General features: G+C 37.9%; 1 protein-coding gene across 1 annotated transcript in view; it reads left to right on the forward strand.

Annotated features, from left to right (window-relative positions):
• The window catches only part of SUSD1 (sushi domain containing 1), a 365,105-nt gene that overhangs the window by 86,159 nt on the left and 265,626 nt on the right, over window positions 1–13,320 (forward strand). The window contains 1 exon segment of the mRNA XM_053700012.1: window positions 4,653–4,808. Within this exon segment, the coding sequence (XP_053555987.1) occupies window positions 4,653–4,808 (156 nt within the window).

The raw sequence follows: 13,320 nt of genomic DNA on the forward strand, positions 1-13,320 counted from the left end.
CTCTGCTTGCAGTGGCCAGAACCAGAGGTATAGCAGTAGCGCCATACTTGGACGATATTCTGGTTCAAGACCATTCAAAAGATCTTCTATTTCTTCTTCAATCTCATGGATGGAAGATAAACTTAGAAAAGAGTTCTATTATTCCCAATACCAGGGTGGAATTCCTGGGTACTATAATAGACTCCATATCCATGAGGATATTCCTTACAGACCAGAGACGTTACAAGCTAACTTCCACTTGTCTTGCCCTCCAGACCTCCTTAAGGTTCTCTGTGGCTCGGTGTATGGGGGTGATTGGTCTCATGGTATCCAGCATGGACATCATTCTTTTTGCCAGATTCCATCTCAAACCACTTCAGCTGTGCATGCTGAGACAGTGGAACAGTGATCATTCGGATCTGTCTCAACAGATTTCTCTGGACAACCAGTCGAGAAATCGCTCTCTTGGTGGCTCTGTCCAGATCACCTGTCCCAAGGGACATCCTTCTTGAGACCATCCTGGGAGATTGTGACTACGGATGCAAGTCTATCAGGATGGGGAGCTATTTGGGGTGCCAGGAAGGCACAGTGCCTGTGGACTCAAGAGGAATCCCTCCTCCCGATCAACATTTTGGAACTTCAAGCGATCTTCAATGCTCTGAAGGCTTGGCCTCTTCTGGGTTCATCCCAGTTTATCAGATTCCAATCAGACAACATAACCTCGGTGGCTTACATCAACCATCAGGGGGGAACAAGAAGCTCCCCAGCAATGAGGGAAGTAACTCGGGTTCTGGAATGGGTGGAGGCCCACAACTGCTTGCTGTCAGCAATCCACATTCCGGGTGTGGACAACTGGGAAGTGGATTTCCTCAGCAAACAATCCTTTCATCCAGGGGAATCGTCTCTCCATCCCGAGGTGTTTGCGGAAATTTGCAACAGATGGGGACACCGGACATAGATCTCATGGCGTCCCGGCTCAATTTCAAGCTACCCAGATATGGGTCGTGGTCCAGAGATCCTCAGGTGGAGCTAATAGATGCATTAGCAGTGCCTTGGAGGTTATTCTAGTTTACATTTTTCCTCCATTACCACTTCTCCCTCGTGTAGTGGCCCGCATCAACCAGGAGCATGCATCAGTGATACTGATTGCTCCATCATGGCCGTGAAGGATGTGGTTCGCGGACCTGGTGGGGATGTCCTTATTTCCTTTGTGGAAGTTACCCTGTCACAGGGATCTGCTGGAAGAGGGTCCTTTTGTTAATCAAAATCTAGATTCCCTGAGGCTGACTGCATGGAGATTGATTGCTTAGTCTTAGTCAAGAGAGGTTTCTCTGATAGGATTATTGACACTCTCATTCAGGCTTGTAAGCCTGTTACTCGTCGCATCTACGATAAGGTGTGGAGAGCTTAATTGTTCTGGTGTGAAGAGCATGGTTTCACCTGGCATAAGGTCAAGGCTGCCAGGATTCTTTCCTTTCTCCAGGAGGGTCTGGAGAAGGGCTTTTCTGCCAGTTCCCTGAGGGGAGAGATTTCGTCCCTTTCTGTTTTGCTGCACAAGAGGCTTACAGAGCTTCCTGATGTGCAATCCTTCATTTAGGCTCTGATCAGGATCAGACCGGTGTTTAAATCTAACGCTGCTCCTTAGAGTTTGAATTTTGTGTGAGCCTATGCATTCGATTGACATTAAATTGTTGTCCTGGAAGGTTATTTTTCTATTGGCTTTTGCATCAGCATGCTGAGTTTCTGAAATGGCTGCCTTGCAATGTGAGCCTCCCTATCTAGTGTTTCACACTGATAAAGCTGTCCTACGTACCCGCTTGGGCTTTCTTCCTAAGGTGGTGTCTGATTGTAACATCAATCAGGAGATTGTGGTTCCTTCCTTGTGTCCTAATCCTTCTTCTTCGAAGAAACGTTTACTTCATAATCTGGATGTTGTTCGAACTTTGAAGTTTTATCTTCAAGCTACTAAGAATTTTAGACAAACTCCTTCCTTGTTTATTATCTACTCTGGGAAGTGTAATGGTCTGAAGGCCTCTTTGACTTCATTATCTTTTTGGTTGAGGAGTGTTATACGCTTATCTTATGAGTCAGCGGGACTTAGACCTCCTCAGAGGATTACGTCTCATTCCACTAGAGTAGTGGCTTCCTCTTGGGTATTTAAAAATGAGGCATCTATACCCTGATATTTCTCCTACTGTTCCTTGTTCCCTTGGCAGAATGTCTGGGATATGAGGGAAGTAGGAGGAGTATTTAAGCCTTTGGCTGGGGTGTCTTTGCCTTCTCCTGATGGCCAGGTTCAGTATTCCCAACAGTAAGGAATGATGCTGTGGACTCTCCTCATACAGAAGGAAATTCAATTATCAGGTAAGCATAATTTATGTTTTCTTAGCTTCCCATAACTTATCCGTGATCAAAAGAAGGATTGTTTCCTTGGACAGCTCAATGTTTAGTTTTGTTACTTTAGATAGAAAATATGCGGTTATATGCCAAAGTTGTTCCAATCTAGGACATTCAACAATCAGGTGTCCCAGATCTGGATTACTAAATGAGCATTTCACACAAATATTTTGGACCTCTTTCTTCCATTTAGCTATTTTTTGGGGAATTGAATAGTCTTGATGGATTAGTATAAACTGAGATTCTCTCATATAAGAGGATATAAGCATATGATGCGTCATAATTAAGCTCTTGAGAATTTTAGATGATTAATCACGGACTTTTAGCAATTTACCCTATTTGTTACATAACTGGCTATTTAATTTAGCTGCTTCTTCTGCTTGGATTATTTTATATATTGATGACATTGACCATTTCTTAAGATAGAGAGTATCTAACAGAGGGTGAATTTGCCATAGTGAAGGGTAACTCCTACCTAAATGATAAGCATAGTCTTTCAATTGAAGATAGTAAAATTTATGTTTGTTTTTAACTAACGGAAATTTTATTTAGGACTTATTTAATGTAAATATTTTTTTGGTTGATACATTAAATAAATATTTTATCAATAGTGTATGGTTATTCATGCATGATGAAAAAACATTTGTAGAAGAATATGTACATTAGTATCAAGTCTTCTCATAACTGTTCTCCAGACCTTGAGAATATCTCTATAGAGAGGATGAGCATCAATATATTTCCCCAGATCTTTATCTGAAGCATGTTTTAGAAAATTCAATAAATGAGGAGAACAAAATAATTCCTCTAAAGGTCTGTGTGAGTACCTATTGGTTTGATGTAGCCAGTCAATGGGGAACCTCAATATTGCAGCGTAAATGTAACTCTTCAGATATGGTAAAGCCAAGCCTCCTTTAAAGTATGGTAAATATAAGTTAGAAAGTTTAATCCATGGTTTCCTTGAAGTCCATAAAAAATATCTTAAATCTTGGGAAAACAATAGAAGATCTTGATTTTTTTTTCAACAGAAGGAACATTCTCAGAACAAGATTTTAGGAAGTATAATCATTTTAAATAGACTGATTTTCCCTGACAGAGAAACTGGAAGTCCCACCAAACATCTTAAATTGTTTCTGCTTTCATTTAATATCGGCAAGATATTCATCCCATACCACTTCCCAAGTTCTACAGCTATAGACAATCCTAAATATGAGAGTGATCTAGTTTCAGTAAAGGGAAGACTAAAATTATCCTATGACTTTTTTATCAAAAATTGGCTGAACATGGACTTTCATGAGCGTATATGAAATTGTCTCTCAAATTTCAGTGTAATTCTCTAAACATTTAAGCCCTACAGATTTAACAGTTTTTTCCCGTAAATAAAAAAGTGGCAAGCCTTTATCAAAATACTCAAAACACTAATTACTCTGAAAGGAAAGGTTTTTAGAATTGGCCCCATAGTTTAAACATAGAAAAGGTATCTTTATGTATTGTCACAACCATAAGTCTGGTACTGAGAAGAGGCAGATCAAGCCATTCAGTCAGAATACAGAGGATAAAGTTTCCATTTGCTAATTTCTGATTTCCCCTTGAGATGCATATGCTCCATACACATCATAAGGAAGCTAATGGTTTGTAAGCAAATAGTAGTTTTATGTATTAAAGGGACAATATAAGTCAAAATCAAATTCCCGTAAAATGTGGAATTATACATGGGTAAAAAAACAAACAAACTTTGCATCTTATTTTTTTTCCTATGCTTCTCCTGTAGTTTTGCTTTGAAAACTGGGGGTTTTCCATGGCCCTCTGAAAGTCTAGAGTTCATCCAGCACAATCCAGAACCCTGGCCCTGCTACATTTTACAGAGTGATTGCTAGATCAGTACAGACGAGGGTTGTGTGTGTTCACTACAAATTGATTTATTCTGATCATTCTTCAGTGCAGTGGTCATGTATTTATAAAGTTATGCCCCTTTATCTATCTATCTATCTATCTATCTATCTATCTATCTCTCATCTATCTATCTATCTATCTATCTATCTATCTATCTATCTAATACTTTGTCCACTGAACAATGATGATAATAGACTGGTATGTTACTGGGGGCTGTGCTAATTCAGTACTGCACTGTACATCATTCCAACCCTGTGCTATTCTCATTGTAAAGCCTAAAGGAATATTGCTATTTGCTATCTCTACATCACATGACAAACGCACAAGTATTTTTTTAAATATAATATTTAATAGTAATAGTATGTTATATATTTCCTTATATTTAGATAAAGATGAGTGTCAGATTGGAGCTAACAGGATCTGTGGGAATCACACAAAATGCCACAATACATATGGAAGTTTCTATTGTGTTTGCCTGAAAGGCTATAAGCCGTCCAATAACAATGATACATTTATACCTAATGATGGTACTTACTGCACAGGTAAGTCTATTTATCTCTGAAATGGCTCATATAATAATATATCAGGACATATTTGATCTCTTTTGTTTGTTATTATATTCATTGCTTTTATAATTATTGTAGCAACACTTTCTAGGGAATAAATGTAGCATTTTGGGTTTACTGTACATAGAATGGGAATAGCTATGAATATGAAGATTTTTTGATGTTTAAAAGATCCTCATAGTAAATTAATTCTGAAATCTGTAGGTAAAACCATCATATTACCGCATTGTCAAAATTAAACAAACATATCCTTATTCTATCCACACATAAGGCCCCATTTAGCAAGACACAAATGGACAAGGTTCCCAACCAGGAAACCTGTCTGCCCATGCTTGTGGCAAGCTGCATCTGATGCTGTTTGTTTGCTGCCCACATTTATCATTGTTCAAGGGAATCCTTGTGCAGAGCCACCCCAGCTCTTGTGCAACCAATCACTTTGGGCTTGTCAATCACCCCAAACAAGTTGAGACACATTTAAGTTGGTGGAGAGATTAAGAAGCATCAGGGTGAAGACGTCTCACGGTAGGGTGATCTTCAAGGGGTTAGTGTTAGGTTTTTTAAGGGGGGATTGGGTGGGTTTTAGAATAGGGTTGGTTGTGTGGGTGGTGGGTTTTAATGTTGGGGGGTTATTTGTACTTTTTTTTTTACAGGTAAAAGAGCTGATTACTTTGGGGCAATGCCCCGCAAAAGGCCCTTTTAAGGGCTATTTGTAATTTAGTGTAGGGTAGGGCTTTTTTTATTTTGGGGGGCTTTTTTATTTTGTTAGTGGGATTAGAGTAGGTGGAAAAAAATAATTTATGTAAGAACTTACCTGATAAATTCATTTCTTTCATATTAGCAAGAGTCCATGAGCTAGTGACGTATGGGATATACAGTCCTACCAGGAGGGGCAAAGTTTCCCAAACCTCAAAATGCCTATAAATACACCCCTCACCACACCCACAAATCAGTTTAACGAATAGCCAAGAAGTGGGGTGATAAGAAAAAAGTGCGAAAGCATAAAAAATAAGGAATTGGAATAATTGTGCTTTATACAAAAAAATCATAACCACCACAAAAAAGGGTGGGCCTCATGGACTCTTGCTAATATGAAAGAAATGAATTTATCAGGTAAGTTCTTACATAAATTATGTTTTCTTTCATGTAATTAGCAAGAGTCCATGAGCTAGTGACGTATGGGATAATGACTACCCAAGATGTGGATCTTTCCACGCAAGAGTCACTAGAGAGGGAGGGATAAAATAAAGACAGCCAATTCCGATGAAAATAATGCACACCCAAAATAAAGTTTAAATCTTATAATGAAAAAAACTGAAATTATAAGCAGAAGAATCAAACTGAAACAGCTGCCTGAAGTACTTTTCTACCAAAAACTGCTTCAGAAGAAGAAAACACATCAAAATGGTAGAATTTAGTAAAAGTATGCAAAGAAGACCAAGTTGCTGCTTTGCAAATCTGATCAACAGAAGCTTCATTCCTAAAAGCCCAGGAAGTAGAAACTGACCTAGTAGAATGAGCTGTAATCCTTTGAGGCGGAGTTTTACCCGACTCGACATAAGCATGATGAATTAAAGATTTCAACCAAGATGCCAAAGAAATGGCAGAGGCCTTCTGACCTTTCCTAGAACCGGAATAGATAACAAAAAGACTAGAAGTCTTTCGGAAATTCTTAGTAGCTTCAACATAATATTTCAAAGCTCTAACTACATCCAAAGAATGCAATGATTTCTCCTTAGAATTCTTAGGATTAGGACATAATGAAGGAACCACAATTTCTCTACTAATGTTGTTAGAATTCACAACCTTAGGTAAAAATTGAAAAGAAGTTCGCAACACCGCCTTATCCTGATGAAAAATCAGAAAAAGAGATTCACAAGAAAGAGCAGATAATTCAGAAACTCTTCTAGCAGAAGAGATGGCCAAAAGAAACAAAACTTTCCGAGAAAGTAATTTAATGTCCAATGAATGCCTAGGTTCAAACGGAGGAGCTTGAAGAGCCCCCAGAACCAAATTCAAACTCCAAGGAGGAGACATTGACTTAATGACAGGTTTTATATGAACCAAGCTTGTACAAAACAATGAATATCAGGAAGATTAGCAATCTTTTTGTGAAAAAGAACAGAAAGAGCAGAGATTTGTCCTTTCAAGGAACTTGCAGACAAACCTTTATCCAAACCATCCTGAAGAAACTGTAAAATTCTCGGAATTCTAAAAGAATGCCAGGAAAAATGATGAGAAAGACACCAAGAAATGTAAGTCTTCCAGACTCTATAATATATCTTCCTAGATACAGATTTACGAGCCTGTAACATAGTATTAATCACAGAGTCAGAGAAACCTCTTTGACTAAGAATCAAGCGTTCAATCTCCATACCTTTAAATTTAAGGATTTGAGATCCTGATGGAAAAAAGGACCTTGCGACAGAAGGTCTGGTCTTAACGGAAGAGTCCACGGTTGGCAAGAGGCCATCCGGACAAGATCCGCATACCAAAACCTGTGAGGCCATGCTGGAGCCACCAGCAGAACAAACGAGCATTCCTTCAGAATCTTGGATATTACTCTTGGAAGAAGAACTAGAGGCGGAAAGATATAGGCAGGATGATACTTCCAAGGAAGTGACAATGCATCCACTGCTTCCGCTTGAGGATCCCTGGATCTGGACAGATACCTGGGAAGTTTCTTGTTTAGATGAGAAGCCATCAGATCTATTTCTGGAAGTCCCCACATTTGAACAATCTGAAGAAATACCTCTGGGTGAAGAGACCATTCGCCCGGATGTAACGTTTGGCGACTGAGATAATCCGCTTCCCAATTGTCTATACCTGGGATATGAACCGCAGAAATTAGACAGGAGCTGGATTCCGCCCAAACCAGAATTCGAGATACTTCTTTCATAGCCAGAGGACTGTGAGTCCCTCCTTGATGATTGATATATGCCACAGTTGTGACATTGTCTGTCTGAAAACAAATGAACGATTCTCTCTTTAGAAGAGGCCATGACTGAAGAGCTCTGAAAATTGCACGGAGTTCCAAAATATTGATTGGTAATCTCACCTCCTGAGATTCCCAAACCCCTTGTGCTGTCAGAGACCCCCAAACTGCTCCCCAACCTGTCAGACTTGCATCTGTTGAAATCACAGTCCAGGTTGGAAGAACAAAAGAAGCCCCCTGAACTAAACGTCGGTGATCTGTCCACCACGTCAGAGAGTGTCGTACAAATGGTTTTAAAGATATCAATTTATGTATCTTTGTGAAATCCCTGCACCACTGGTTCAGCATACAGAGCTGAAGAGGTCGCATGTGAAAACAAGCAAAGGGGATCGCGTCCGATGCAGCAGTCATAAGACCTAGAATTTCCATGCATAAGGCTACCGAAGGGAATGATTGAGACTGAAGGTTTCGACAGGCTGAAACCAATTTTAGACGTCTCTTGTCTGTCAGAGACAGAGTCATGGACACTGAATCTATCTGGAAACCTAAAAAGGTTACCCTTGTCTGAGGAATCAATGAACTTTTTGGCAAATTGATCCTCCAACCATGATCTCGAAGAAACAATACGAGTCGATTCGTATGAGATTCTGCTAAATGTGAAGACTGAGCAAGTACCAAGATATCGTCCAAATAAGGAAATACCACAATACCCTGTTCTCTGATTACAGACAGAAGGGCACCGAGAACCTTTGTAAAAATTCTTGGAGCTGTTGCTAGGCCAAACGGCAGAGCCACAAACTGGTAATGCTTGTCTAGGAAAGAGAATCTCAGAAACTGATAGTGATCTGGATGAATCGGAATATGCAGATATGCATCCTGTAAATCTATTGTGGACATATAATGCCCTTGCTGAACAAAAGGCAGGATAGTCCTTATAGTTACCATTTTGAATGTTGGTATCCTTACATAACGATTCAATATTTTTAGATCCAGAACTGGTCTGAAGGAATTCTCCTTCTTTGGTACAATGAAGAGATTTGAATAAAACCCCAGTCCCTGTTCCAGAACTGGAACTGGCATAATTACTCCAGCCAACTCTAGATCTGAAACACATTTCAGAAATGCTTGAGCCTTCGCTGGATTTACTGGGACACGGGAAAGAAAAAATCTCTTTGCAGGAGGCCTTATTTTGAAGCCAATTCTGTACCCTTCTGAAACAATGTTCTGAATCCAAAGATTGTGAACTGAATTGATCCAAATTTCTTTGAAAAATCGTAATCTGCCCCCTACCAGCTGAGCTGGAATGAGGGCCACACCTTCATGTGGACTTGGGAGCTGGCTTTGGTTTTCTAAAAGGCTTGGATTTATTCCAAACTGGAGATGGTTTCCAAACTGATACCGCTCCTGAGGATGAAGGATCAGGCTTTTGTTCCTTATTGTGACGAAAGGAACGAAAATGATTATTAGACCTAAATTTACCTTTAGATTTTTTATCCTGTGGTAAAAAAGTTCCTTTCCCTCCAGTAACAGTTGAGATAATAGAATCCAACTGAGAACCAAATAATTTATTACCCTGGAAAGAAAGGGAAAGCAAAGTTGACTTAGAAGACATATCAGCATTCCAAGTTTTAAGCCATTAAGCTCTTCTAGCTAAAATAGCTAGAGACATATACCTGACATCAACTCTAATGATATCAAAGATGGCATCACAAATAAAGTTATTAGCATGTTGAAGAAGATTAACAATGCTATGAGAATTATGATCTGTTACTTGTTGCGCTAAAGCTTCTAACCAAAAAGTTGAAGCTGCAGCAACATCCGCTAAAGATATAGCAGGTCTAAGAAGATTACCTGAACATAAGTAAGCTTTTCTTAGAAAGGATTCAATTTTCCTATCTAAAGGATCTTTAAAGGAAGTACTATCTGCCGTAGGAATAGTAGTACGTTTAGCAAGAGTAGAGATAGCCCCATCAACTTTAGGGATTTTGTCCCAAAACTCTAATCTGTCAGATGGCACAGGATATAATTGCTTAAAACGTTTAGAAGGAGTAAATTAATTATCCAAATTATTCCATTCCCTGGAGATTACTTCAGAAATAGCATCAGGGACAGGAAAAACTTCTGGAATAACTACAGGAGATTTAAAAACCTTATTTAAACGTTTAGATTTAGTATCAAGAGGACCAGAATCCTCTATTTCTAATGCAATTAAAACCTCTTTAAGTAAAGAACGAATAAATTCCATTTTGAATAAATATGAAGATTTATCAGCATCAACCTCTGAGACAGAATCCTCTGAACCAGAGGAACCACTATCAGAATCAGAATGATGATGTTCATTTAAAAATTCATCTGAAAAATGAGATTTTAAAAAGACCTTTTATGTTTACTAGAAGGAGGAATAACAGACATAGCCTTCTTAATGGATTTAGACACAAAATCTCTTATGTTAACAGGAACACTAGTATTAGATGTTGATGGAACAGCAACAGGTAATGTAGTATTACTAAAGGAAATATTATCTGCATTAACAAGTTTGTCATGACATTCATTACAAACAACAGCTGGAGGAACAGATACCACAAGTTTACAGCAGATACACTTAACTTTGGTAGATCCAGCACCAGGCAGTGATTTTCCAGTAGTATCTTCTGACTCAGGGTCAATCTGGGACATCTTGCAATATGTAATAGAAAAAACAACATATGAAGCAAAATTGATCAAATTCCTTAAATGACAGTTTCAGGAATGGGAAAAAAATGCCAGTGAACAAGCTTCTAGCAACCAGAAGCAAAAAAAACAAAATAGTAACTTACTCCATAAATAGGAGAATCCGGCTTGTCTCAGCAAAGAAGGATATCAGCAGTCTTCCAACTTTGATAAAAAGAAATTTATTTAAGCTCAACGCGTTTCAACTTTTAACAAGTCTTTTTCAAGAGCAATATAAAATCAATAAAAGCAAATAGCTGTTTTATATTATTATAATAATAATATAATGTAGGTGTCGGTGATGTCGGGGCGGAAGATTAGGGGTTAATAAGTGTCAGATTAGGGGTGTTTAGACTTGGGGTTCATGTTAGGGTGTTAGGTGTAAACATAAATTTTATTTCCCCATAGGAATCCCCATGAGGAGCTAAACGCTGCTTTTTTGCAGGTGTTAGGTATTTTTTCAGCCGGCTCTTCCCCATTGATTCCTATGGGGAAATCGTGCATGAGCACGTTTTACCAGCTCACCGCTAACGTAGGCAGTGCTGGTTTTGAGGTGAGATGTGGAGCTAAATTTTTCTCTTCGCTCACTTTTTTGCGGCTAACGCAGGGTTTCTAAAAACCCGTAATACCAGCGCTGTCTGTCAGTGAGCGGTGAGCTTAAACTGCTCGTTAGCACCGCACCCCTCATAACGCAAAACTCGTAATCTAGGTGATGGTTATTTTACCTGCTCTCATCCAAGGTAATCCTGAAAACCTGGCCTGTTGGGGAGGCCTGAGGACATTTTTGAAAACCAGTGCTTGATACTAACAATATGGCCTTGACTAACCTTGTTTTCTGCAGACTAAAGCCTAGATTGGCTTATGCAAATAAGGCAAATGATGGGTGGAGTTTGGCTATTAAATTTTTTTTACAACTTAAAGATGTTCATTTGTTTTAAAACCTTTATACTTGTTATTCTATAGCAACACAACAGAAATGTATTTTAATTATAAGGTGGGTACTGCCCCTTTAAAAGTTAACCATAACCACAGGGGTTTCACATTAATAAATATTGCATGATAAATTAAACTAAATCTATATGTTACCAGGATAAAAATACAAAATAGGGAATTTATTCTTTAAAAGTTAAGGTTAATAAAATAAACCAACCAATCAAGCGGATGGTTTAACTCTTTTGGCTGGAACCAATAGCAAAGTAATTATACATTAATTCACGTTGAAAACACAAATTGTGCTCATTTACAACATCAAATACACTCAAATTTAAAAAAAAGAATCTCTTGCTTTGCATCACACCTGCACTTTTTTCTCTAATTGGGCTTATTTTGAAGGTGCTCTCTGTAGCACTGAACAGAGGGTGTACAATAGAAGTGTATTCATCTATATGCTGTAACCAAACAGATTGAAAACATATTTCCATACACACGTCATCAATATATCTGTTATTTCTATTATGCTGCTGGCTGTTCAGGTTAATTATACTTCATAAAATAGGACGTTTTTTCTAGGTACTTCATTGGTATTAATTGGCTATTGAAGAGAAATGTAAGCTTAAAAAGGAAACAGCTTTATATAATACTGCCAGGAAAAATGCTTACTGAAGAAAAGAGGCTGATAGCCTATTCATCCTAGAGATGTGGGTTTATTGTAATTTATAGTAGCTTCATATACCTTGATGACTGATTCATCATGCAAAGATTTGAACTGGATTATATGTGAATTGATGAGCGTTTACAAAGTCAAATCGTCTGTCTTGTGTTTGCCAAAACATAACATCAGAAAGTTAATAAAGAAATAAAAACAGATCTTGATAACTTTTTTCATTTTGTTAGTACAATTATTATAGTATGTTAGAAAAAAAAGTTATATATTTTACTATAATCATTTTAAGGTGCTGGAAAATAAATGGTACTAAATATTGTATTTAAAAGGACAGTAAAGTCAAAATTAAACTTAAATTGACTGGATAAAGTATTACATTTTAAATGACTTTCCAATTTATCAGTTTATTAATTTTGCTTACTTCTCTTGGTGTCCTTTGTTAAAGAGTAATTCTAGATGAACTCAGACGTGTGCAAATGTCTTTAGTCATCTGGAAGCAGTGTTTGTTGTAGTGTTAAACAATGTTGCAAATACCCCTGCCATAGACTGCTAAAGATATGTAAGCAGGAATAGAAGCATAGGAGCCGGCCCATTTTTGGTTCAGAACCTGGGTAGAACTTTATTATTGGTGTCTAAATGTAGCCACCAATCAACAAGCGCTACCCAGGTTCTGAACCAAAAAATGGTCCGGATCCTAAGTTTATATTCAAATAAAGATACCAAGAGAACAAAGAAAATTGATAATAGGAGTAAATTAGAAAGTTGCTTAAAATTGCATGCTCTATCTGAATCATGAAAGTTCAATTTTGACTAGACTGTCCCTTTAAATCCTCATAACATGCTTAATTATGTGTGGTATCAGATCTTTCCAGTGTCATAAATTATTTATTTAGTTCATTTTTGTTTTAATTTAACCATGGAAATTATGACATTTCCACTACTCTCTGAGAGGATGCCCAGGAAGCATTCTATACAGTAATTGCTTGATCAGGGCGGGAGCTCATATATACAAGTCAATAATTGGCCACAGCAAATGAGATAAAATAAACATACCTGAAAAAGCTTTTCAAGAAAGATGTCCCAGGACAGAAAAACAATGCAAAATTTGCTTAAAAAGAGACAGTTTTTTTAACATTAATTTTGTATGCATGCAACTCATTTGCAATGCATTGCTTAACTGCTCATATATACTGTAAAATAAACATTTTTCAATGCCTCTTTAAGAAAGGAACCTTTTTTTTCAC

The sequence above is a fragment of the Bombina bombina genome, chromosome 2 (assembly GCF_027579735.1).
Source record: "Bombina bombina isolate aBomBom1 chromosome 2, aBomBom1.pri, whole genome shotgun sequence".
Lineage (NCBI taxonomy): Eukaryota > Metazoa > Chordata > Amphibia > Anura > Bombinatoridae > Bombina > Bombina bombina.